The sequence below is a fragment of the Streptopelia decaocto genome, assembly GCF_964273445.1.
Source record: "Streptopelia decaocto genome assembly, chromosome: 1".
Lineage (NCBI taxonomy): Eukaryota > Metazoa > Chordata > Aves > Columbiformes > Columbidae > Streptopelia > Streptopelia decaocto.
The window spans coordinates 121,034,790-121,062,671 of record NC_138663.1 but is presented as its reverse complement, the minus strand read 5'-3'; the positions used below and the strand labels follow the sequence as shown (position 1 = coordinate 121,062,671).

Below are 27,882 nucleotides of genomic sequence, written 5' to 3'. Positions count from 1 at the left end.
ATGATTCCGATGATAAAAATCTCAGGCAGTTAAGTTTAGGCTCTTTGTTTCTTCCTTCCTTTTTACTAGCTTTTCCAATATTTATTGGCTGATGCTTCTGAAAGCATTTAGCTTTCTCAGTACTCCAGTGCAGCAGACCTCCCCAGCTTTTGCTGCTCTCCCACCATTCTCAGACTCTCCCTTTGCCAGGAAATTTCATTTTCTAATGCTGTCTGAGCACTGCTGCAACTGCTCATCACCACAAGGCAGCTGTGGCAGCCAGTGCTGCTGGGACCTGTCCTCTCGCACCAGAGTGCACTTCAGACAGAGGCTTTGCCAAGCGTGGTGGACTCAGCCATGCTTCCTCACTTGATTCCTTTCACGTGTGGGCTCTGCACAGGTGTAACCAGTTCAGGAGCTGGTTGTCTCAGAGGCACATCCAGGCTTTGCAGCTTGTGACTCACCCACTGACAGTAAAATTCTGGATATTGCCCTTTAATTGTACCTGTAAAGCAAAAGAGATCCACATTTATTGTGGTCCGATGTTCACGTTTTTGGCTCCTATCCAAAACACATGGTAATATGATTTGAGTAGTATCACCTTCAGGACAGCAATAAAAGTAATTGCCACTCCCATCCTGTGCTTCACATCCTGTTTCCACCACAGGCTACACATTAAGGAGCTCGTGCCGAGGACAACATCACCCTGGGATAACCTGAGCCAGCCCGCGGCGGTGGCTGCTGGCTGCTGGTGACACCAGAGGATGAGCAGCGCCCTCCCCGCAGGAAGAGGAGAGTTAGTGCAGGAAAACAAAGCACAGAGGGACACCACTGAAGATTGGCATCATCTGTAATGAACACTGATAATATCCATGAGACTTCGCAAAGACCTTTTCATCCTCTTGTGTTTCATTCCTGATTGCGGTGAGCTGTCAGGGTAGGTGGAAGAGGAGGGCACAGAGAGGGCTGAGAGGGTTAGAAGAGATGTCCTGATTGTGGCCCTGTGACTGCGGCCACTGGCAGAGATGCAGCTGTGGTGGGGTGGTTCAGGATGTTATTTCTGGGCCATCACAGTGATGATCTCCTCGACTCTGACCTTAAGTTGAACATTTCTGAAATTGTAGGCTGGGCAGCTGGGAGCAGATGACTGGGATCTGACCATAATGTCCCAGAAATGGAAGAAAGGGGTGTCAGCAGAGGAAGAGTGTTTCTGTAGGGCTGTGATGTAGGGAGGCACCTGAGTATGGCCACACACGATGACAGCAGACCAGGCAGTCTGACAGGTTGCCCCATGTTGTCCTCGCCACTGTAATTGCCTGTTTACTTTTCCCCCTCCCCAGAAGATTTCCAGATAAAATGTGTTATTCTGAATTGGGGTTTAACATGTTTCCTCAGAGCAGATCAGGAGTGTGCACCCACATAGCTGGCCACCAACTGGTACACACTCATCTGGTCCCTGCAATTGGTGCATGCTTGCACTACTTAATTCTCTGCAAAACCCCCAAAATGCCAACTGCTTCTGTAGATAAATAAAGAGGAGAACCCAGATGCAGGGTAATGCACCACCTGTGCCTTTTCCCACTGAAGGAAGTTCGGGAGGAAAGAGAAAAGATGCCTGGAGAGGGAGGAAGGGAGGAAGGGAGGGAGGGAGGGAGGAAAGAAGGGAGGAAGGAAGGGAGGAAGGGAGGAAGGGTGGGCCAGTCCAGCTGTGTTGCACCTGGTACCCAAGGTTCTGGCTATCTTAGTGGGAGAGCTGGGATGCAGGTCTGGGGTTTTGTCATGGCTGCTGACCCCTCTGAGCAGCTACTGGATGATTCATTGCCATTTTACTTACCCAACGATTGTCTCTGCTGTTGTCACACTTAAGCCTTGGCATCCACATGCTGTGCCATGATATGCCAAACACACACGATGGCAAGGTAGTTTTGCTCGTTTTTTTACACTCCCAGATCACAAGGTACCAGTTTACATCATATATTAATAACACCGTTCTTTAGACCAGGGCAGACAATTTCCTTCACAGGACACATGCTAGGATGTGATTATGGCCTATACTACAGGGTGATGCCCTTATCTTTGTCCCTCATGAGTCCCAACAAAAGGGTGAGATCCTGTTCCTACTGCTGTCAATGACAGCACTGCCGTCAGCAGGGATATTATCATTACCTTTGCTCCTACCCAAGCCCAGCCAGGGCATCTCGAGGGAGAAAAGCTGCCCAACATAGCCAGAGTGGACATAGTCATGTTTCCCTGGAGGGACATGGGAACTGTGAGGAAAATAGGACAGAAATCTGAGCCAGGGCTGTCTTCCCTTGAGATTAAGGTTCTTACCTGGTGGTATCTTCAAAGATCCTGGCAACTTCTGCATTTCAATGGCTTCTACAAAGAGAAATAAGGAGCAACATGCACATAAAGAAATCCAGGACGGACCGTTTAATGCGTACATGTTGGATTAAATAATTTGTTGCAAACAAAGAAGGCCCTGTCTCTGTTGCCTGTATTCGGCAGTGAGCTAGCCAACACCACTGGAAATTTGGATTAGGATGAAACAGTGTGTTTCTTATCCGCTTACTTTTATTGAAATTGCATTTTATTTTGTTACAATCCCTTTTTCAAGGTCAGAGTTTGGATGGAAAGATTATTGGGCTGTTGCTATTAAAGAGGTCTCTCTTTTTATTGAGGGGAAGAAATAAATAGAATTACAGCAGAGGGTTAATTTTAGGTGCCAGTCCTGTCATGGGCTGCTCTGTTTCTCCTTGGCTGGCAGAGGGTGCCTGACTGATGAGTGTGCTGGTTTGTCTATTCCTGTACCATCATAACTCTTGCATATTAAGGTGAGAAATAGATAAAAGTATGGGGAGCATTTGATGTTTTATTCCTCTGTTCTCTGCATGTAGCTCAGGGTTAGTTCGACCCCTGAGACCCTGGGAACTGGACTGCCGGGGGTGAAGTTGCAGAGCTACCTATGGGGCAAGCTCAGCTCAAGCAGCCTAGAGAAGGGATCTTGCCTTCAGGTGCAGAGCTGGTATGGGATTATTGTTTGCACTCTTTTCCCAGATTTGTTTTGCATTGTTAGGTGAGAAACTGATAATAAAGGCTTGAGAAAATATTGCCAGAACAAAAGGTCCCATCAGATTGGAGGTCCCTAAGCCTGCTGTTGCCATGGGCCTGAATAAAGACCATAGGCTTGAGGCTTATGTGCACAACAGTGAACCAGAACAGCTGTTCTCCTGACAAACTACCGTGCTGCTCAAAGCTGGAGGTCACAAGGAAAAAGGAAATCAGAGCTCAGACTTTGGGAACAATGGGTTAGATCCTGCACTGATATGGCCCACTTCGGCTGCGGCAGAGGGGTCCTGCTCCTTTGTGCCAATCAAGGACATATGGACCTGTGGGGGTGGCTGGTGAGGGTGGTCTGGAGGCCAGAGGTCATGGTATGGAGGGAAACGCTGGAGAAGGGTGAATGTTGCAGAGGGCAGAGGCAGAAGACCTACTGATGATGGGTCTGTGCCAAATGGGGGTCAAAATCAAACAGTGTATTTCTGTGGAGTTCAACTGTGTTTTGGGATGTGACACACCTGTCATAAAACTACTATCACACTTACCAGACCAATACTGAATCAAGAATTTTTTAGAATAAATTCTCTGACATTAAGCTGTCACATTGTGTTTTGCTTGGCTCTTGGTCTTGGAAGGTTGGTGATCCCTGGCCCAGTGTGTGGATTTTGTGGACTGAGAAGATGAATTATTCTGGTAAACCTGAGTGTGCCTCTGAAGATAATGAGCTGTAGCCCAAACAGAAGCTCTGGGCTTGCCTGAAGAAAGTATTGCATTAGAGTCTTTGGCTTTTCTTCTGCTAAATCAGATCTGATGGTCACAATGTTCACTTCTGGATTTAGCATCCGTGCATTTTCCATTGATATTTATGTACATCTTCCCTTTTCTTTTTTTTTTTTTTTGATGTGAAGAACACTCATTGGTGTGGTTGAAAGTTAGCTTTAGAAGCAACTATCCTTGCAAACCCTGCCCTAGATCTGCCAAGAATTAAGTACTTTGCTTATTTCAGCATATAGTATGGGTCTTTACTTCTTGTCATTTGAAGGCTGCTGACTGGGACCATTCCTCTGCTTGAACATGTCCATGCAGCCAGTTGCACGGACAGCTCCTGTCTCAGGGAGCAGCCTCCTGTCCAGCTCACCAGTGAAATGTAGCATGACCTTTCATAGCCTCCTCTGCCAAGCAATTGTACTTATGCTGGTCCCTTGAGCAATCTCTTGAGAAAGGCTTCATGGAGGTTTCACATGCATAGCTGATGGCTACAGCTGGATAAGGAGATTAGGGAGTGAGTTTAGCATAGTGATAACAACGTGTAAAAGTGAAACAGGATGCCATAGAAATATAATTTAAGATAATTCCAGTTATTGACTGTAAAGAATGTTCTGCTTGCTTCTGATTGCTCATATCTTCTATTTTTATCAGTTTCCTTCTGCTTGTCTTCGTGCATGTTTCCCGGTGTAGCAGGTCTGATCCAACCAACTGCAAATAAAGATAACACTGATAACTATCAAGTGAGGAGGGGGCGGGAACTCACTTCAGACTTAGACACTCGGGTTGCCTTTGACTGTGAAGTGTTTTCCAGATGGACTACTTACTACTAGGGGTTTGTTCTATCATACCTGCACCCCTAAGGCTTTCTGCTGGGTATAATGAAAAGCCAGCTGCTGCAGATGCAAATTCTCCATGAAATGGCAAATAAGAACCAGGCCCTGAAGCTCTCCAGGCTGGCAAGAGGGGAGGGAAAGTTTTGCAGTAAAGGCAAAGAACAAGCTCTCAGTTTGGGCTTCCTACAGGAAGGTTGTGCATGCCAGGCTACAGAACAGCTACAGATCAGCACAGATTTGCTTCCCTGGGCTTTGTGCTGCTTGTATGTACACCACTTCTAGCCACTGCTGAGGGCATATTGGTCTCAACCTCAGCATGCATCCATGCCTTCTTACAGCTAGAGCTGGCATCTGGCCATCTTAAGGCTAAACTTGGGGCACCCATACAGCCTTTGTGTGAGCCCAAGCAGACGTATCCTCAGGCAAACATACTCCCACTCTGGCAAATGACTGCATGCTGCCAGAGAAGGGTGGCTGGGCCCTGCTGCACCCTGTTCCATGGATGGTAGAAGCATTTTAGATGATGGTCCTTCGAAGCCATGGCCTGAGAGGACATGCTTTAGGTTTTGGGGGGCTGCAGCAGTCAAAGAGTTGCCCAGAGCCTGGGAAAGCCAGACAGGTTTCCAGGGCAGGCAGGAAAGAGGAGGAGAGGGAGGCCTCATCTTCCCATGAATCAGTGTCCATATAACCTAGCAAAAAACTGCCCTGGAGCTTCTTCCCCCGAGGCATGAGGACTGACTTTGCCCACCAAGAGGTATGACACAGAATCTTGTTGACATTTGTGCTGTGGCACAGTTATTCATAAATATTTTGTGTGGCTTCATACCACACAACTTACAGCTTAGTCTGCAGCTGTACAAAACAGAACCTCTCAAAATATATACAGGAGAAAGCCTTCTATATTGAGCTTTGATTTTGCTTGAGATCTTTGTGCATTACTGTCACATTGCTGTTAACAATGTAGGGGCTTAAATTCAAAATATCATTTCTGTATAATCCTGGCATTTCTGTGTAATGCATTTTCTAATATACAAGCCGTGAGTAGCCAGAGATAAAAACCTGTGCCTGGAGGTATGCTCATTAGGCCAACTGGCAGCAACGCTACGGACTAGAATAAGCCACAGCTAATGAAGCCAGGGACTTTAGCTATTGGGCACCGGAGAAAAAGAAACTTTAAGCAGTCTCCCTGGCTATTTTATGTCTCCTGAGCAAAAGACTTTTAAAGCTTGGGCCAAAGAAAGTGCAACACTTGCCTAATGAGTTTAAGATTCTTCAATCTCCTCAACAAGAAGGAAATCGGTAAATGTGAACTCTATGTGATGGTAATTATATGACAGGTTTGTTGCTGGCCTTTGGTCTACAGCAAAGATGATGAGCAAGTGAACTAATCACACATTTCTAGGCACTCCTTGGCCAGTGAATGCTCTTTCTCCTATTACGTGAAGTCAGAGATGGGTCCCATGTCAGCCATCCTGCATGAGTCAGAAGTGGGAGCTGTGTTTACGAGCCCTGGAGGATGCTCGACAATGCAGCTTGCCGGTTGTCTCACACTTTACATCTCCAAAACTGTTAGCACGTAATCCAGAGCTAATAGGAAGGGATTTCAGAGCCTTTTTCAAGGAGTTCATGGAAAGAGATGTAGCTGACCTGATCTTAAGATGTACTCCTACTTGTGATCAGAATGATCCTTTCTAGCCTTAGAAAAGCTCTATCAACAGAATATCCCATGAGGGCTAGCTACCCAACTGATGTGTTCTGCAGAGCCAACAGGCCCCAGGTGGGCACAAGACCGTCTTTCCTTGATGGAGGGACTCCTACCCCACAGCTGTGTCTCCGCTTTTGCCAGGCCCAGCATCATTTGGTGGGAGGTGAACACAAACCCAGCACCCCTGGGGCAGGCCAACCCCCCAAGCAGCCCGCCATCCCCAGTTGCAATGTGCTCCTCCCTGTAGTGTGGATGGTGCTGCTGGGGCTGCAGCGATCCTGACTGTATGCAACGTGTGACCAAAGGCTGCAGCTGGGATCACTGCACCGGACACTGGAGCCAAGCTTGCTTGGGGTATTGCAAACCCTGGGAGTTCACCTGAGGTGAGGAATTTGTTCCTGGCATTTTGATATTTCTCCAGATTTAGGTGTACTGAGAGATATCCCAGCACCCAGGCCTGGCTCTGCTTAATTGGGTGTATAAAGGGGACGGGTGAATGGGTGCCTGTCAGGTAGGACCAGTGTTTTTTCTGTGAGCTTGTGAAACAGCTTAGAAGTAAAAAAAAAAATCTGAGGCCACAAGAGAAGTTTGTCATTCAGATTTTATTGCTTTGTGTAAGTGAAAAAAATAAGGGGAAAAAGAGAACTACAAGCCTGAAATGTAATGGCAAAGCCCATGGTGGGAGTCTGGAGCTGCCACTGAAGGGTGATTTGTAGCCTGCTGGCACAGGAAAGCGTTATGACTAGGGCACAGTGATTCCCCTCTTCTTTAAATAAATAAAATGGCAGAGCTAGAAAAAAAAAAATAAAAATAGAAGCCAACTAATGCTGACAAAACTCTTTTCACAAATAACTACACTGAGCTATTGCAACAAGGTGACCAGCAAGTTCCTAGACTGTAAATACCTGAAAACACCTGGGGTGTGAGGGGAGCTGCAGGAGGGAGCCCTTTTGACAAGCTTAATGTTCAAAGGTTGTAATGTAATTAAGGGCCATTTTTTACACAAGTTTAAACATTTTCAGCAATGCTGTACAGGCCTGCCTCTGGAGAAACAGCAAGCAAGAGCATTTGCACTCTCACAGAGGGAGGGAAATGCAAGTAATAAACAGACTGCACTGTGAGATCCCAAAAGAGCAGTGCCCAGTCTGAGAAGTCAATATTTTTCCAAAGCTTGGCCTTGGTTTACATTCCTCTAGAGGCAAAACTCACTTAGATAATTAAGCTGATGGAGATTTTCCAAGCTGTTCAAGACAGCACAAACATGTATCTTGTCCTCAGCTTAATGGTAGGCACCACATAAACATCTTTTAGAAAAAAAACAAAAACAAAAACAAAACAACAACAAAAAACCCTGCATTTTTATTTGTCCTAAGTATCCTGGGAACACAAACATGGCTGGAGAATTACTTTAATGGAAGTGCAATACTAAAGAAGTACCTATGCATGGAAAAGGGATATGTTGTGACTTGTATTGCTTGCCTATCCAAATACGTGGGTAGCTATCTGCTCTCGCCTTGCCTTTGAAGTGGCTGCCTGCATGACTTTCTTTCAAGCCTTTCCCACTTCTCTTTCCTCTCCAGTAGCTAAAAATGGGATGTATATTTGTGGAGTGGAAATTAAAAAAACCCTCCTGCCTGGACCATTGCTTCTTTGATCCAAAACAAGAAGACAGGCTTCAAGCTGGCAAGGTTGCTATTTTGAGTAACGCAATGTCCAGGGGAGCCGTATTTCTTTCTGTTAACAGAGACAGCTGATAGCTGCTGCTGCAGAAGCTGAGTTCGTCTGCCGCCGTCCCCCTGCAGCTCGGCAGACACGGCCCGCCCAAGGAGTGGGTAAGGAGGCCAAGGGCAGGAGAACCTTGCTGGCATGGACCTCTCATTGGGTTCTGCAGTAGATAAAACAGCTCTACCGGGAGAGGCTGCTCTTGGGAGCTGGAAAACTGCTCATGGGCTTTAAGTTAATCTCAGACACTTTGTGGAAGTGCTCTTCATGGAGTGGAAACTCACTTTCTAACTGAGGGCTAGCACTTAGGTCTTGTGCAATAATTAACTGTGATTGAAACTATTGAATCATTACACACTTGCATGACATAGACCCTGTGGGCTGCTGAATCTTTATGCAAGGGTGGGTGTTGCTGCCAGAATCAACCCCTATCCAGGAGAAGGAAAACCAAAAGTAGTCAGCAAGACTGGTCTGTGGTACCTGCTAGGAATTAGGGACAGCCACTAAAAAAATTCCCTGCAAAGCCTGCAATTTTGCACATAAGTGGTTTTCACAAAAAAAAAGGGAATCTTTTTTCTAATTTTTTTCTCAAAGCAGTGTATGATTCTGAAAGAAATAGGTAATCCACATCATTGTACAATTTATAAAATGATAATTCTATGCTGAACAAAAATGCAAATGGAATATTTAATCTACTTTTTCTTGGAAGAAACTGGTCTTGTGCCTAAATTATACTTGGCTGTTAATGCTTGTAGCTTGTCTTTGATCCAATTTGGTTTTAATTACATGGACTACAGAAAGCATTCACACTGGCAAAGCCAACATTTGCTTTTTTTGCTAGGGGAAGCTGATGAGTCCATGATACTCCCACTGTGTTTCCCCCGCTCTCCTTGACCTTACAGAGACTACAACAAGGTGCTGATGGCCAGGCACTTTTGCAGTACCAGGGCCATCACAGACCCATCAGCTTCACCATCAGTTCATGGTTATTCAGTCTGATCAAGGGCAGTGGCCGAGGCTTTGCGGATGGGCAAGCAGTCAGCCTGGTTCATACCAGGTATCGGTCAAGTGGTCCCTGTGCAAAGTGCAGTCCTTTCTCCCATTTTGCTAGGAAGACTTAGCCTCGGGAATCTGCGTGTTTGGCTGCTCCACAGCCAGCTGGTTTTCGAAGACACAGCACAGCTTGTAATTTTCTATGAGCTTGGCTTGAAAATACTCCCTGTCCTTCTTGTGCCAAATGTCTGTGGCAATGTAGGTGTTGTAGTGGTCACGGGAGTCCTCCAGCCTCCTGACGCGGATGTTGGTCAGCATGACTCCCACTGCAAAGAAGCCAAAGAGGCCGACCATCATAAGCAGGTAGATGATTTCCAACTTGCTGCTGGTACTTCCAACCTGGGAAGGTGCAGAGCTATTTGTCTGCTCCAGATAGTCTTGAAGCAGCTTGGAGAGAAGTGAATTCAGAGTTGTGTGATTAGACAGCACCAACATCTTGTTTTTCTGTCCTTCACACTTCTTTCTTCCTCAGCTACAGTTTAGCTAGAAAGAATAAAAAGAAGGAGCATGCCATCAGATAAAGATACGATTCCCTCTGTCTCTCTTTACTGTCTCCCTTCTTCAGTAAGAAAGCTACCTTGGGGCCAGCGCAGAGGCAAGGTGGCTGGACGGACCTGGAGGGGTCTCTTCACCTCTTTTTTCCAAGCCAGGCTAGCTAGGCTGAGACCATCCCCATGAACACTTGCCTTGCAAAACTGCCTCAGTCTTCACAGTCTGTTGCTGTGTGCAGCTGCCACGGTTGCTGGACACTCACTCAGCTACCCCACCCATGCCTCCTGTGCCACTATCTAAAGCCTATGACTCCTCCTCTGAGCCCCCACAGCACTCCCACTCTGCAGCAACTGCTTCTGCCATTGAAGACTGTGATCATGGCTTCTCTCCATCCTCTCTCCTCTATTTTCAGCTTAAGGACTGAATTTAGAAATAAAATTTTGCGCCTGATCTTCAGTGAGTAGAAATCACTCAGAGCAGCAAACTCCTCCTGTCTGCCTCTGCTGAGGAGTCTTGCCTTTCTTCTGCAGCTCTCAGAATTATATACACCATGCAAAACTGTGTAACCAAACCTCTGACAGAAATGTATCCCACACTAATTTAATGCAACTTCCCAATGGGCATTTGCCTGGAGAATGGACGCAGGGGAAGTCTATAATAACTGCCTACCCAGCAGTGGAAAGGAAAAACATCTCCCTTCATCCTCCCTCCTACAGGCTTGTGGTCCTTTCTTAGGTAGTTCATTACTTTCCCTTCCGAACTAAATTGCTATGCAACCAGTGTTTTATTGTCTGGTTGGGAGGACTGCCACCTGCACCACTACAGGTCAGGAACAGCGGAGGAGATGGTAACATCAGTAAACACCTAGACGTCCAAAGCCTCCTAGACATGGAACTCTGCACTGACAGTCTTACACAGAAAGCTGAAGGCTCCTTTTCACCTTTCCAATGTCAACTGTAAATCAGTTAATAAGAGCAAGCCTATCAGCACTGCAGTCCCAAAGCCTCAGCAGCCAGGCAACATGACTGACAATATCATTACTGTGCCTAATTTAAATGTCTCTAGAAAATTAAGACAACAGTCGCCCTCTGGTTTTGCCCTTAGCATGTCTCAATGAGGTACTGTTATTCAAGGTGACTTCTGTGACAGCAATCTTGTAATCATATAAGATGACTGTCAGTGCTTTCTACAGCTTTAAATCTATGAGAGCATTCCAGCGTGTTAGCAACAGCTTCTCCAGCATACTTTTTTTGATTTTTTTTTTTTTTTTTATAAACAGGTACTATATTATAGTCATTTATAATACATCAAGAAGGAAATGAACGCTTGGGAACACAAAGCCACCAGAAGGTCTAGGCAGCAATTACACCCCTCCATGACAGTGACATTAACGATGCATAGGTGTTGCACAGGACCTCTGCATGGGAGGGAGTTCAGCTGTGCACACAGCCTTCGGCTGCTGGTAATGACACTGCAGTAGACAAAATGTATCTGGAGGCTTCTTTGAACTGTCTGCATCTTGTTATGGCATAAATGCTGTGAAAGTAGATGCTGAGGCAGAGGAAGCAAGAAGAGGACACTGATCTTATGACCTGACCACCTCTTGTATGAAGAACAGTTATTTACCTGGTATGTTCTGTGCTAGTGTGTGCTGTTGGCAGTTAAATTAAGTACAGTTAATGGAGACAATCAAATATAATCACAAAGTAATTTCTAATGCAACTGCATGTGCTGACTTTTAGTCTGAAGGCTTTTGCTAGACCTCTCAGCTATGCAGTCACAGATTTGGGGCCAGGTCAAAGTCAGATACTCAGGCCAGGATGATAAATTCTGTGGAGAGGGCCCTGTTCTCCTCACCATACAACCCTGGGGGACACAAGTGACACCAGCCAACACCAGATAAGTCAGACTCCTTCTCCTGGCAAGTAGGCAACCACCAGGAGCCCAGGTCAGGTTCCTGTGGGCTTGGAGTCACCCTGCTCCAAGCCAGCGGTTCTTGCCATGAGGTGCCTCACCAGCAGGAAAAATCAGCACACACAAAAGTATGCCTTGGTATTTTGGCTTTAAATGAAGCCAAGCCCGGGGGTGGCAGAGGGAGACAAAAATCCCCTGTACAAAACAATATTCTCAACCAATTTATTTCTTCAGTTGCATGAGTCAAAGCTACAGGAAATAACGTCTTGGCAGCTTGAGCTTAATAGTTAAAGTCTATTCACATTCCACAGCTGTTCTCAGATCCTTTAAAAAGGAAAGGAAGAGAAAAAGAAATTTAAACCTTTATCTGAGATTACTTCTCCTAAGCGTGTAGAACGTGTCGACACTGTAAAATGTAAAACTGCTAACAAATCATTGCAATAACTTTAAGACAAAACAAAGAAGAATTTCACTGGATCTTTCAACTTTTTCTGGAAAGATGGGCAATCATTTATTGTAATAATTATCAATAGCACTGAAGACACTTCAATTCCTGATGAATTGGTGTATCGAGGCTGGGTATCCTCAGCTACCTCCCTATATTCTTTTGGGAAGTTTCTGAGGCTTGCAAGGTGTCGCTTGCACACTGGCTGGGCTGGAAGCTAGCAGGGAGCAGCCCTGTCTCCATAACCACAACAGATGGCAATAACAGGAGAGGTTAAGGAGGGGAAGGGCCATGCTAGTGTTCCACAGAAAATCTCCTCCTGAAATCCTGGCAAACCTAAAGGCCTCATCCACCACTGCACAAGCCCTGTAAAACTCCACTGAAATTCATATTGGGACCAGTTTGGAGCTGGAGTACACAGGACTGGGAAGAGCCACCTGTGTCACTGGCCTCCTCCATGACAGTGGGTCACATCTCACTGTCCCAAAAGCTGTCTGTTTTGACCACAACCAAGGTGGCTTTCTGGTCCCTGCCACTCTCCCCAGACCACCACTGACAGGCTGCAAATCACAACCATTGCCCCAGTCCCCTCGTGGAGCTCCCCTGAGGAGCTCTGGGTGAAATCATGTCCAGCCCAAAAATCAGGATCCTGGTTTATTCAGGTTGCAACTTGATAAGCCGAGACCTCACCTGGTGTGGTGTTCCTCATCCCACACCATCCCACAGTAGGTTTCAGCGCATGCTGGGGTGTCACCCTTCCTTATTGCTCTTGTGGGGGAAAGGACTGAGCAGTGAGCTGCCTGTGTTAAAAATAACCTGGAGCAAAATTCAACAGTTCATCAACAGTTCACTGGCCAGTGATTAGGGGGACCTCCCTAAGGCTGGCAGCAGCCTGGGTCATATCCTGGTCTCAGGTACACTGCTGCTTCCCCGTGCATTACGCTAAATACAGGTGGCACATCTCCAAAGCAAAAGTCACGGGCTCAGTGCAGGTTGCTTCCCAACACGTGGGGTTCCTGGCAGTGCAGGTGTACTGCTTGCATTGCCCAAGCTCATCTTCCATTAGATGTCAACAGTGACCTGAACTGCTGCCCTATTGGCCATGGTTTGTGGTACTGAGCTGCACCACTGGAGCTGGCCCTTGCTCACTGACCCTTATCCTTTTCCTTTCTGCCACCTGCCACTTGCCCTTTTCATGCCATGGATTTCTTGTGGGAGGTAGGGAGAGACCTTCTTTGAGTGATGTCTTCATGGAGAGGGTGGGTTTAGGATGACAGCCACAGGCTGTTAGACTGTCAGGATGACATACCACAGGCAGGTTTCCAGTGTTGGGAGATGGCCGAAAGCAGCACCCTAGGTGACAGATTTACACCACAAATGTCTCTGTGTGGCCAGATGGGTATGGCTTACAGTTTATACAGTCAGTGGAAGGAGGAAAAGCATCTGTAGGCAGCTTAACCACCCCTTCTAAAGCATTTTATAATATTGCTTATAAATGAGCAGGTTGTCAGCAGGTATAAAACCATGCATTCAGTCTAACTTCAGTGAAGTTCCAAGGATCCTAGACAGTGTTTGCTTTCTCCATCTGCTGGCCCATATTGCTTGGGATGCTTTTAACCTGGACATTGCTCTATGCAAAAGTTTCACCAGGGACGTACTTACACAGGTGAGCTGTTCCTTGCAGTGGTGACACTCTGCTGGTGGAGGAAAAAAACAACTCAAATTCACCACCCTCTTCCCCCATACAACCCAAAGCCCCCCATGCAGAGAAGACTGAGTCCTGCTCTACTTATTTCCAAGCACACCAGAGTCTGTTCACACTGCTCAACATCTCCCACCATCCCTATAGGAGTACCTGTTGCTCCTCCAGATCTCTGTGGCTTGGGCAAGAGCCATGAGGCACAGCTCATGGAAGGGAATGGAGACCTGCTAGACAGGGAAAGTTGCTTTCTTGAAGGAAAAGTGAAAAATTAACCTCTGGCGGCCACTTTGCTTCTGGTGGTAACTTGCCTCAAGGGTAGAAGGAAAACTGGTCCAGGACCAACCCTGAGAACTGCTTCCTGAAGGAGAGGGCTGAGAGGCCTCTGGCAGAGGGCATCTGCCAAGACTGCTTCTGTCAAGATTGCCTTATAGCAGTTAACAGAAGAAATTAAAGGATGCTTTACGCCATCAGGGTCCCTTGGTTTAAGAAGGCTGCACATGATGGAAGGTTGTGATGACCAAGCTCAGGGAAAACACAGTTTCTCCTGGAAGCATGACACACTGTGGAACTGGAGGATGTAGACACATGGACAAGCGTGGATAGGCTCTACACGCATCGTGTCTATCTGCCACTTTAGAAACTCTTCCTGAATATGACTGAGGCCATGTCTCTGCAGTATGACCATGCAATGACAGACCTACTCTCACATCTCGATCTTTTGGTGAGACAGGTACAACTGCCCTGATAAAGACCAGAGCTTCTAACATAGCAGCTGCTGGCTCTTTCGTGCCCTTCTTTTTGCACCTCTTGAATCTCACCATGGCTGTTGTCACGTATGCACTTTGTTTGGGTGTTGACCATCACATACCCCTGGGGTACAGTGACCCCAGTCATGTACACCCCTCAGGCAGCAGAGTAAGAGAGGTGGGACCCCTCAATCAACAGACAGGGTCCCCAACCGGTGGGGCACCTTGGCCCAGAGAAGCTTCTGGAACATGATCATATTTAACCACAACTCAGATTCGACCAGGTTATAAACAGGGCCCCTGTTGGAAACCCCTTTTGAGTTGGTTTCCTCAGAGCAGTGAGTCTATGACCAGAACCTCTCCCTTCAGTCGGGATGCCATCTAAGGAGACTTCCCAGGATTGAGTGTCCTCATCCTCCCCCCATGATGAATTATTATTTCTTCTGGATATAACCTTGCCCTCCACCTCTGCCTGTCCTGGGTGTATGATTATATCTTCTGAGTATTCTTGAGAGAGTTTGACCTTTTGTGACTGTGTGCACACTTTAGATCATCATTCTTGTGTGTCACCATGTAGTAATAGTACCCAGACTGGTGCCATGAACTTGTAGTGTGTTGAGTGTTCTCAGATTGTTGACTGATTTTGGATTTTCCTGTTTTCACTCATTTCTGTTGTTTGGTTTTGGTGTTGTCATGAAATAAAGTTTGTTTGAGCTTATCCTTTGTTTGGACTGATTTCAGTTTACCTCCATGACACTTGGACGTTCAAGTGCTTACAGCTATGGTGTGCTGGAGATATGAAATGAAAATGCATGATCCTGCCTGCATGATGTGGAGTCTGACCCCAGCTAAGTCTGCAGAGAGGTCAAGCTGAGCTGCTGCAGAGCACAGTGTACCTGGCTGGGTGCTGGGGCACTCACACCCATCACTGCTGGGGTGGTAGGACTATGACAGGGATACCACTGCAGAGCTGTAAATTGATATTTGAGCTCATGCAGGCACAGGAGATGGACTTGATGATCCTTGTGGGTCCCTTCCAGCTCAGGATGTTCTATGATTCTACGAAATAGAGCAATTTCCAGCTGCAGAGCATCTGGCATTTAATTTAACTTCTGTCTACATTATAAATGTCAGAACTGCCATACACTTGGGTGGTTCCCAACAAAGGCGAAGCAGAATGGGTCTGTCTGCTCAGAGGTAGGCTGGAGGCTGCTCCATGAACCTGGATGCCCCTGCCAGTGGAGTGCACCCCACCCAGCCAGAGCTGCCAGCTTCAGCACAGTCCGTTCTGCCCCTCTCTGTGTTGGGCTCATTCCCAACAACCGAGCTTCAGTGAAGCACACGCTGTGAGATGTTGTTGGTGCCCAGTCGACTGCTGGGGTTTGAAAAGAAAAGAGGCAATTTTCTGTCATGTAATGTACCCAGAGGATGTGATACTCGGCTTTGGAGCTCCATGGGAATTTTGTCCTGGAGCATTAGGTAAGCAAACTGATTTGCTTTGGCTAGCTGTACTTTTCTTCCCTGCTGAGGTTAAAATGTGATATTTATCATGTAGACAGAGGTGGATGTTAAATGACAGAATCTCCTCTCCTATTACAATTTTCTCAGCTCTCACAAATCAAAAGACCTATATTCTAATTTATTCTAAGCAAACACCTCCAACAATCTCCCTCTCATATTGCTGCCAAAAACATCAGTAACCAAGCACCAGAAAATGACAGAGTCTAGAGGAATACATACCTTTAAAAAATACAGTGCTTTAGCAACTTCTCATGAACTGATGACACACAAAAAAAGCCTGTGCTATGCTAGTAGCAAAAGTTAGCACAGCACATTGCCCACATCCCCACATTTTCTATCAATGACATGCTTCTCCACCACCATAAAGCAATGGATCTACTGACCTCCCTGGCTCATTTTGCTGACTGTTCATTACAGAGATGAGTAGGTCAGACAACTTTCTGGAAGCCATTGCACAAGATAGACCCAGTTCCTCTCTTCGGTTCCTGGAAATTTCACAACAGTGCAGCATCCAGGACGCTGCGACCCTATCAGAAATAGCACGACGGCACAGCCCAGAAGCAAGCAGGGTTGTACAGATAGATTTGCAGTTTTACACAAGATGCACGCACCTTCCGCACTCTCCACCTTTCTTTAGCAAATCTGTAGGCTCTCCCAACCAGTCCTAGGGACATTCATCCCTACCCACTTGAGCAACACTTCAGGTCCTTGTGCTGCTTTAAAAAGCAACGCTCATGCAGTGGGGTACACTAATTTCTTACCAAAAGCATCAGTTTTATCTGATTGTAAGCTAGATATTTAGCTCTCTTACAAACACTGTGTATGTATCATACGATTTTGAAGTGGAAGACCCAGTAACCCTCCCAAACCATACGCAACCAAGTTTATCCTCCCAGATGCAGCTGCCTTGGGCTCTCACCCAACCCAAAAGAGCAAGCAAACACTGGCGCGGCTGTAACAGCAAACAAAACCTGGCAAGCAGAGCCCTGGCTTCTTCTTCTCCATCAATTCAGCTCTGCGTCTCAGCAGCTCTGTGGCTCTTGTAGCCTCCCAGTTCTCCGTCACCCCCTGCTCTCATCCCCAGCAACTCTGCGCAGAGTGTTGGTACAGACCTGTCAGCAAAGCACAGCTGGGTGCAGGACTCCAGCCCCTCCCGGGGAAAGAGAATTAGGAAGATGTGAGCCCTTGGAAAATCCCCGGGGTTAAATACCCCAAGGGTGTGAGCGGGAAGGGGCTGGTTCCTGCAGGGACAGCAGCCTGGTTGTCACTGTACCCTGTCCTCAGGATCAGTGCAAAAGGTAAGAGGCAAACAGGAAAACACCCAGACTCGCCAGGTTGGGGGAGGGCAGGAGCCTGTGGCGTGGGTGCCGTCGGCCGGCCTCCCGCTGCGGCTGCAGGTGCCGGCTCCAGCCCTGGGTGCAGGGGTGGGAGGTGCTGAGGGGGCACTGCGGCAGCTCCCGTGCTGGCACATGTGGGTGACACAGGTCCTGGCACCGCAGGGGGCAGGCAGGGCAGCATGAGGGGAGCAGGAAGAGGATGCTGGGGTGTTGGGGCATCACCGGTGCTGCTGCTCTGAGCCCACGTGAGCTGTGCTTGCACCCTGACACTTGCCTTCTCGCTGACCTGCACGCTCGCACGCACAGACACATCGTGCCCCACCTGTCCTTGGTCTAGACCAGGGACCAAAGCTGTACAGGTAAGTGCATGTGGAGGTGCTTTTAGAAACAACAATAGTGTCAGCAAAATCCCCTGGGATTAGAAGCTGTAATGATGTAAATTGAGGTCCATCTTCCAGTGACATTGCAGTCTTTGGGGTGTGAGGAGGAAGGGGGTTGACATTTCACGGGCTGTGCCTCGAACACAACACAAACAGCTCACTACAGGGGGCACTGGCTAACTCCTATCCATCACGTAAAAAGAAAAAAAGAAAGAAGAGGAGGGAGAAGAGGAGGAGAGGATCAAACAAAACAAAAACAAAACCACCAAACCAAAACAAAACCCAACAACATCAAAACCAAACCAAAATTAAAAAAGAACCAACCAAGCCTAGAAACCTATTTTCCATTTGAGAACAAAGTGTCTGTAGTCACAAGTTAGCCAAAGGGAAGCTTCATTAATGCCCACCTGGAACCTATAAAATGAATTTATTAGCATTGCAAGGCAGCTGCATTTAAACTCATTCAGAGGATGCCAGTGTTGTGGGACAACGTACCCTCAGCGTCCCGGGGGCTTTGGCAGATCCACACCAGTGTGTCATGTGGGCCCTGGCTGTTCCCTGCCCTGAGACTCTCAACAGCCCGCAGCAAGTAGGGACAGCCCCTCCTTGGCTGATGCTCATTGGCTTTACAAAGCGCTGTTGCTAGGACAACTGCTAGAGAAGAGAATTTAGATGGTAATTGAGGTATTGAAATGAATGGATGAAAACAGTATCCTGATATTTCGTTGCATGCCCACTTTCAGGAGGTTTATTCTGTGTGGGGTGGAGGTTGTAGCCCATGTTTTCACTGCCCATGACGTTGCTGCATCTCAATGAGGGAGCAGGCTGTTAACAAGATAATTTCCCAGGCTGGCTCTAGGCAGGGAGATACCTGCAACAGCAGACTTCACTGGAGGAGGGGGTGGGCAGCTCCAGTGACTGTCCTGAGCTGTACCCAAAACCCTGGAAAAATCTGGCTTGCTGCTGGTCCAGCTTTGCATGCTCAGGTTCTCTCCTTCAGGGCAGCAAAATTAAGTTTCACTTTGCCTCTGGGAAGCCTTGAGCCAGATCTGACACTTCTTGCTTTCATGCACCCACAGAGCAACCCCCTTTCAGATCTTTTAGTTGAAATTGTTGCCTGCTACAAGGCGCAGTGTTTGTAGGGCCAAGAAGATGGAGAAGGTGAAGGGATGGCCTCAGATCAGAGGAGGAGTCAGTGGCAGTGCAGGACTGCCCTGCCAGTGCAGGGGAAGGTGTTTCCCTTTCCCAGAAGACCAGCAGCACCAGCTTAGGGCCAAGTAGAGCCAACAAAACACTAGAATAAAAAGAAATTGTGTGCCTGAGTGTGTGATCTCATCCAAATCACAGAAGAGTGTCGCAAGAGTTTAACCAAACACTAGAGCATGATCAGGAATAGATGCTGCTATAAGGATGGGCTGTGGCTAATTAGAAAAAACTGCACTGCTTGATAAATTTATTAAGTCCTCTGGCAATGCATAAGGATAAAAACTAGGGTTATGGCAGCAAAGGCTCACTCCATTGTGGGGGTGGCTTGAGCATGCTGAAAGGTGCTGCCTCAAACTTGGAGAGATTCCAAAATGGGATGGGAGAGGAGAAGGTGCATGGTCAGTGACAGCAGGGAGTGAGCAGCTATGGTTTGCTTCCTCCCCATAGGGGAAATTTGGGACAAAATTAGGTCATGTCACTTCCTGGCCCAGCCTTCTTCTTTCCATGGCTGAATAACTGAGAAAGTGTTGGGGAAGAGGAGCATCACTTTTATGGGGACCTAGTGGCCATGTCCTTCTTTGGGAGAGGGACAGGGCATGGGGAGGGAGCCACCGGGACATGAGGCAGGCTGGGCATTGGCACCCAAGGAACCACTTTGAGCCAGGGCTGAGCAGCAATGACATCATGTCTTTTCACTGCTCCCAAAGGCTTGGTTTTCCACTGGCATGAGGATGATGGGCCATGGAGAATGCCTGAGCCGTGCTGGAGCGCAGTATCACCTAAACCCATGCTGGGGCAACACCACCCACCCCATGCTGAAACAAGCTTTCCCTAGGGAAGATAGGATGTCACTGGGAGTGGCAGCCAGTGGGGTGATGATTCCCTTGCCATCACCCAGGCAGGTGAAGAGTGGGGTGTCAGCCTACCATCCCAAATGCAGCAGGGAGGTTACCAACCTAATACGGGGTGCAAAGGGCACCTGGCCCCTTCTCCAGAGGGACAAGGGGTGAGTGTCCCTTCAACCCTGTAGAAACACCATTGCATCTCTGGGGTTTGCTTCATTCTTGTTATGTCACAGAAAGCTGATATTCACAGTCACGTTCCTAAAATCAGCAAGGGATCTGCAAACAGGATCCCACCAGTTAACATCCTTTGATGGGGAAGAAAAATGCGAATACAGTGACTAACCCCTCCTTTCTCTCACCCTATACTCCACCGAGCATTGGGGTAACCTCCGGCAAAACTGCTCCAGTTGATGTAGCTCCAGAGAGGGCTGAGCTGTGGGGCTGGGCAAACCAAAGCAAGGATTTTTAAGAAATCTCGGGATTTGTGTGGCACTCCCCCAACAAGCACACCAACGTGGTTCCATTGCAGCCAAAAGGAAGATCATATCTTCATCCGGCAAGAGCGGATTATTTTTTTTTAGAAGGATGTGTGTGACTTCTATTTCAGTTTGGTGGGACCTGAGAGTGCATCTGACAGGGAGATTACTATTTTTATATAGCAATGGCAATATACAAAATCTAGGCTCAACTATGGGCAAGAATTTTCTTTCCCCTCCCAGATCTGTCAGTAGCTGAAGTTTTCATTTCCTTCAGTACAATGATGACATGTAGAGTGACAAGGTCCCTCAGAAAGCAAATGCAGGTTTTCTCTGGAAGGTGACAAAGGACATTTCACAAGCACAGGAGTTTTCAGATCACTTGAAAACATGTTCCTGGTGGAGGTGTGGAGGTCTTCTATTTTTAAACTGGTCCTACTGTCGTTTTGAGGAAAGAAATACTGAAGTAGGTATGGGGAGTAGAGAATTCAGTTTACTCTTTCAGTGAATCATGACTCTTAGTAGGGTAACTGCTATGGCTCTTGCATGTAAATAGATGCAGTCTAACATGTTTCTGTCCAGATCATTGTCTTTGGCACATTCCCACACATATCATGTTAATCACTCAAAATCATGAGAAATTACCAGAAAGTTATACAAACCCTTACTTGCAAAGTTTTGCTGGGCTCCTGAGCAAGAGATGAAAGGGCTGCTCAGGGCAGCTCAGAGTGGCGGGGAAAATAACTCAGAATGTGCCTTTGGTCTCCTCTGGTCCCACAGTGACTTGAGCTGTGCTCAGCTCATGGCAGGCACCAGCCTGCAGCTGCCCACTCAACTCTGCTTCCTCATGGCTGAGCCAAGGGGACGTGAGGATGACCAGGGCTTTGATCCCTTCTCCAGCTCCATCTCCCACCCCAAGAATCTCTTCCCACCAAACAGCTCTATTGCTAAAGGTTTCAGCCAGGCCCTTGGGGATGCAACCTGCAATTCAGCCCAAATGCTGTAGAAGTGACTTTGGATGGGGGGTTATCCAAGTCACCTTACAAAGGATGGACTTTCAAGAAAACCACAGCACTGGCTTTCTGCAAATGAAGATTGGGTCAGATAGTAAAAAATAAAAGTACTTGGAATGGCACATAATATTTAGCAAACCTGGCCAAGAGGCTGACATTAATTCGCTTTCTGATATCCTAGCACTAATGCAAGCACATCCATTTCCTAAAAGCAAGGATGCGGACAACCTGCTCCCCTGTGCTTGCAAAACCTCTGCTATTATGCAACCACAAAATAAAGGTTTACTTGGCTGCAGCAGCAGGAGCGATGCCACAGGTCAGAGATGCATCTGGCACAAGTCAGTGGAGCTGCAGTAAAGTAAACAGAGCTGTGTGGATTTACACCAGCTGGGGAAACTGGCTTACAATTTGCAGCCTGCCATTGAAGTACAATTTACACTGAAAAAACCCCCACAATGTTAAATTTAAAATGTGCTGACACCTGCAACGTTTGGAAGAGACACTGGATAGAGATGCTTCTGACCCCCATAACAAGGTTAAATGCAATTCCCTTACTGGAGAGTAATTCACAGATGCCAGCAGAGGCACAAAGGCCGGAGTGGTATATTTTTATGATGATGATTCAGATGAATCACCCTCGATCAGCAAGCACTCATTGCTGTAATGACCAGACAGGGAAAATTCGGTTTAGCAGTGACTGATGCTGCAGTTTATTCTTCCGACAGTTCACCAGGCGTCATGGGAAGGCTGTACCATTAACTACAAATTCACATCCACTCCAAACTACATCTCTTGATAGCAAGCCACAGTTATCAGCTTCTGCAGCACCTGCGTTGTGGTTCCTGCCCCTTTCCAGTAGCAGCATTTCGGGTGATCCGTGACCCAGTACCTGCAGGGAAAGGACTGACGCCTTTTTTCACCACCATGCAGCACAGCTCTACTGTCCCCAACACTCGGTCTCCTGGGCACTGCTGCAAACACACATGGAAAGCAGCACAGTTACCTAACAATAAGAGAACTTAATTAAAAAACTCGCAGTCACTCTCCATGGGTGCATGGAGACAGCCATAAAATTCCTTGACACGTTCCTACTGGCTACCAATGTTGTTTCACAACTGACCCAGTCTTGCTGGGGAATGAGCGCTTCCCAGAACAGGAGCACAGTAATCACGTTAAATGCTCTTGGCTCAGAGCTGGGTATGCAGGTGACCACAGCTCAATCACCACCAGCAGCACCGGCCCTTGGCACCCTAGAATGGGACACACTGCCTGCAAAATATTCAGTTCCCTTTTCTAGCAAATGGTGTTTTTTTTTTTTCCTCAAATGGGTAGAGTCTGATAAGTAAAAGACAGGATTTTTCTCTTTACCCACCACACTCCCCTACAAACATTCAGTCCTGTGAAATACTTCTTTTTCTTCTTTAAAGATGCTGTTTATGTCGGTAACAATCCTCCAATACCCCTCACCCTGAAGCCAGCCCAAAGAGAGGAGGCCAAGTTTTGTCCCAGGCAGTGGTACAGGAGCCCAGGTCATGACAAAGCCATCACATTTCTTCCTTCCTGCTCCCAGGAGAGCACCTGCCTGCGTGCATTACTGTTCCTGTCTCCACAGATGAAAAAGCTGCATTAATGAAGGGTAGGAATAACTATCATGTGTTTTCTTGAGAAGCAGCAGCAATACAGGCAGCTTATTTTGCTCTAAGGGATACTTGAACTGGTTTTTCCACTTTTCTCCAGCTTTATTCTGTGCAGGGATAAATCAGGGGTCAAGTCTGCTCTGGAGCACCTCCCCCCCTCATCCAAAGCTGTGCTACTCTGGGTGCACTAACAGAGGTATCTGCACATTCAATAGCATCCCTGCCCCAGCACATATCCTGCACCATCACAAGTCCTTCATGTGCCAGTCACAGGACATCTCACACCAGCAGGTGGTTTCTACCCAGGGACTGGTACACCCTCTCCATTACAGGCCATGGATGCTGCCTAAAAGGTCTGCGAAGGCATTACCATTCATTTCTAACAGAGGCATTTGTTCCTCACGAGGAGCATGTCTGCATGTGCCAAGGTGAGGGAAGACATGACACAGAGGGGGAGGCAGGCATTTCCCAGCGGTGCCTCGCAAAAAGCAGCTCCATAGGCAATTCGGAGATCAGCCTGCCCTGCGCTCCGCTTTTGCTGGTTCCCTCAGCCCCTCACTCCTCAAGAGTGTTAGGGCAACAATCCAGAAACAGCCGAGGGGAGATGGCGCTGCCTTCCTGACCATATCCCCACGGCAGGTGCCCATCACAGGTGGTGTCCGGGGATACACACTGCAGAACACCCATTTTTGGCTCAGGCTCTCAGCCTGTCATGAACAACATTTCTCTGGCCCTGCAGGAACTAATGGTGAGGGACACCATCCTGTCACCAAGATGATACCCATAAAACGTCCACCACACGTGCAGAAGTGATTTCTTTGTTTCACTCTGCACCCATTTGGGAGACAAAAAAAATTAACTTGTCTGTAGAGATCATTTGGTTCTGCCTCCTTCAGAATATTTTACTCCTTAAAATACTGGTTTGGGACTGAGAGCCCCTTAACCCTTCAAAGGTTTCCTAGGTGATCTTGGCAAGTTGTACAAACCCATCAAAAATTGAAATTTAAAACCAAGCCAAACCAAAACTAAAAGGTTAGTTGCTGCCTAACTGCTGATGTGCCCAGCCTCACCTACTCATTCATGCTGGGTTTGTTGTCTAAGGGGGATTAGGTGCTTGTTTGCTGTCAAGGTTTACAAAAAGATGGGGTTACAAGCATATTTTAAAAGGATTTTCCTGAGCAAAGTACAGCTAAAATAGCACTTCAGACATATTTTGAGGGAGGATTTAAAGATACTGTCTGAAGACCTCACTTAAATGCCCCAGAGGAGGTTTAGATTGGATATTAGGAAAAAACTCTTCACAGAAAGGGTAGTCAAGCACTGGAACTAGCTGCCCAGGAAAATGATTGAGTCACCATCCCTGGAGGTGTTTAAATGATGTGTAGATGAGGTTCTTAGGGACGTGGTTTAGTGCTAGCATTAGGTTAATGGTTGGACTCGATGATCCTGAGGGTCTCTTCCAACCAAAATGATTCTGTGATTCTAAACCAGGTGTAATTACAAAAGCTACATACTCTAAAAATAAAACATTATGAGAAAAGAACCTGTGAAAGCAGTGCAGTGGAAAAGCACCACAGACCCCTCCATAGTCTGATGATGTGGCCATGCTAACACTAATTAGTGAGTGGAAAATACTGTAAATTTCCTCCTCCTTTGCAGTACACAGAAGTTGAAATCCATGTCAGGTTCCATTAAGAAATCAAAACTGCATTTTTTTGGGGCATTCTTCCAAAGACAGAACACGCACGGAGATGCAGGTTTCAGGATGTACCAGTACAAAATGAGAGCATGTGACTGAGCAGGATTCATTGTCACTTGTTCCACTCAATCACATAAGGATCAGACAGTACAAAAAATAAAGCCCTCGCTCCCTGCTTAAATATGAGTTTACATCTGCTCACTGTGCAACCTCTGCTGCTGCAGCAGTAAGACAGAGGCTGTCAGATGTCACGCAATGCCCATCATGACCCAAGGTCAGCACCCAAAAGGACGCAGCACACCCATGCTGCAGGAGAGCAGTCAGTGGTTTGTGCCCCCTCTCCCTATGGCACAGCAGCACCCCTGGTTGAATGAGCAGTTCCCACATGATGCCCCTGCTTTGCTACCTCGTCCTTCCATGGTGCCCAGCTTCCCTCCTCTCACCTTGCAGGGAAAATGTGAGCCTGAAAAAGCATAATCTTGACTCAACCAAGTGGCAAAATTCAAAGGTTATACTCAACAAAGCACATCTAAACAAAAAAAGATGATCAGCACTGAAGAGCCCACAGCCATTAGACGATAGGATCTCCAAAGAAAACCCACACCAACCCCGCAAAACCTGCATGGGCAGCACAGGGTTTGTACTGGCAGCGACCCACGAAGAGCCATGGCGTCAGGCAGGAAGGGCTTTTCGAAGCCACCACAGCATGACCACATTGTTAGAGGTTTATTCATCCTCCCAGTGTTTAAAGTATTGAAAACTTCACAGGTTTGCATTGTTCTCCTTTGGCAGTATGTTGCTTAAGCAAAAATAATATTGAACCTTTGGCTTTTCCTCCACTGAATCCAACCACCCCAGAGAGCATTTTATACCCACATTTTTATCAGCAGATCTCCCAATACACTGAGAAGCAGAGTTGCTTTATGCTCAGAAACCAATTTTGTTGGCAGCATTGTCAGAAGGAAGAAAAATCAAAGATCTCCTAATGGTACAGAAAGACCAAACTGTCCGAATGTCCCCTCTAATCTCCCAGGAATTTGCACTAAATTGCCAGGTAAGGTTGGGATAGGAGGGTCCTCCATGTGCTAGGAAGGACGTTCTCAGAAATGTATCCATTCAGGAAAAGAACCAGATCATGGGGGAAAGGAAACCTTGTATCCTGAGAAGCAATAGTAAAAAGTACCTTTCCACTACTTAAGCTAAAATAATGAAAGCTGTATGCTCACTGTCTTGCCCATGCGACCCACAGCTTCCTATGCCTGCACATCACGTAAGGTCCAACCTTACCTGCATTATCAAGGAGGTCTATTCAGAGGCAGCATTAGTCCTGATTTTTTTTTTTTCTCTTCTCAAAAAGCTGCATGTTGTAGAGTGTGAGGCACAGATAAGCTTTTCTCCAGAAGCAGCCTCAAGCATCTTCCTGCTGTGCTGTTTTTCCCCTTGAGCAAACACCAGATGCGAGCAGTATGAGCAAATTGCCACCCTTCAGAAACCTCTGAGAGCCTTTGTGTTTCTGGTCCACTGACCCATGGCAGAGTGAGAGGGCCAGGGCTGCCTCTAGGATGCACTTTCTCTGGACATCCAGCTATGTCCCTGCAGCCTTTGCCAAAGCACTGGCACTGATTTGCACTGCATTGAGCATCTCATCTCTCCTTACCTCAATTTTGCACAGATTTAACCATGTTAGCATGAGTAAATTTTCTCCCAGTTTAGTGTAAGGAGAGTCAGACCTTGCGTATTGTCTTGAGGGTGCAGTCAGAACTTTTGCAGTTGCTCCCAAAATACACTCCTGAGCAGCAGCAGAGGAGCCAAATCAGTCTGGCAAGGACAAAGTATTGAAGCAAGACTCATCATCACCCCATCCTGACAGCTTGGCCAGCACAAAACCCAGCTGCCATCATCCCAGCACAACACAGATGTGTAGCATCTGCTCTCCAGCATCTGTCCTGCCCTCCTCTGCCTCCGATGAATGCTGGGCAAAACCTGACGCTCCAGCACCCTGTGGCCCATTGGTACCTCTTGTGCTGCAGCTCCAGAATTCTTGTCCCTGCAATTTGGAAGTGGTGAGCAAAAAAACCACCTGCTGCTCAGTCCTTCTGTGGGACAAGGAGAAAAGGCTTTCTGTATTTGTAAACTAACCCAGATATCAAAGGCAAGTGTGAGCCACATCACTTGTATTTTCTTCAATAGAAGTGATCCCACAAAGCCCTGAATATTAGATAGTTGCTGGGGCTATGTAACAACTTGTTTGTAGCTTCATAAACTGAAGGGCAATATCATTCCTTGGTTAGTACATATAGGTAATCTTTCTTCTCTGATCACAACTAAGCAGAAGGAAATTAAATCCTGCGGTTTAGGAACAGAAGGTACAGAAAAGTCAGCCTAAGAGTGATTTTACTCCACCTGGAAACAGCATTTTCTGTCAGGTTCCTCTCTGCTTTAGCACACGTTTCATGGGAAAAAAAGCAGAAGAGTGTGGGCTGACTCAGAGGATGTGAATATCAGACAGGGCACTCAGCATCTGAAAAGCCTTGAAGCAAAGGTACAAGCCATGTTGCATTTCTTCCAGGAAATGTCCCATTTAACACAATATCTTGAGTGGCCAGAACACCTGCTTAAGGAAAACTGGTAAGAAACTGTCATGCCAGGCAGCCTTTGGCACAGCCTCTCAGCTGCCAGCAGCCACGGCTGCAGCTGGCACTCCTTGCACAGCACCACGTATTATTAGGCAAATCCTTATGTCTTGCTGAAATTAGAGACAGTAGTGACCTATGTGAATTAAGAACACATTAAAACAACTGAGGCCATTTCCTAACCAAAAATACACAAAAAAAAACCAAAACCAGAGGTAGCACTGAATAACTCTGGATGGAAACCCCAGCTTTGCCATGGTGCTGGGCCCATTTGTTCAGTACCCCACAATACCTCTGAATTGTAAATGCATTGAAAATGAGAAGACCATGACCTCAGGTTTTTTGGCTACTTTTGCAGCTGGTCCTGAGTTCAGATCCGTCCCATACAGGATCTCACACTGTGCCTGTCCCTACTGCACCTGAGCACCAGCTGCTGTGCTAGCAGCATAACAGTGCACAAGAAAGCCCAGTTTTACCAAAAATCACTAGCTAATTCTCTTCCCTTTCAAATAAAATCAACTCTTGTTTAATACCTACCTGGAATTAGTGCCCCAGGTTCCATGCAGACAGCCACACGTGGGGCTCAGGAGCTGGCCATGCTGGCCTGGGGGAAGCAGCCTGCCTGCACACGTGCAGTTGAACTAAACCTGCCGTGGGCTAGAGGTTATGCAAAATCAATTAATCGGCACGTAAATCCTTACCTCAGAGCAGGGCCT

The 27,882-nt window shown here is 47.0% G+C and overlaps 1 protein-coding gene across 2 annotated transcripts; it reads right to left on the bottom strand.

Annotated features, from left to right (window-relative positions):
• Nucleotides 1-386: 386 nt before the first annotated feature.
• KCNE1 (potassium voltage-gated channel subfamily E regulatory subunit 1) lies at nucleotides 387-27,882 on the bottom strand. Of its 2 annotated transcripts, XR_014185409.1 has the most exons (5): nucleotides 27,868-27,882; nucleotides 9,122-9,603; nucleotides 3,585-4,515; nucleotides 2,311-2,358; nucleotides 387-484 (listed from the first exon to the last, which is right to left on the bottom strand). XR_014185409.1 is itself a non-coding variant. In XM_082065519.1 (2 exons), exon 2 carries the CDS (start codon nucleotides 9,553-9,555, stop codon nucleotides 9,175-9,177), a length of 381 nt encoding a protein of 126 aa, XP_081921645.1. In that variant the 5' UTR covers nucleotides 9,556-9,603; nucleotides 16,912-17,109; the 3' UTR covers nucleotides 6,936-9,174. The 2 variants fall into 2 exon arrangements, 1 of the variants encoding a protein (XP_081921645.1); XM_082065519.1 differs by lacking the exons at nucleotides 387-484; nucleotides 2,311-2,358; nucleotides 3,585-4,515; nucleotides 27,868-27,882 and adding an exon at nucleotides 16,912-17,109 and having other exon boundaries at nucleotides 6,936-9,603.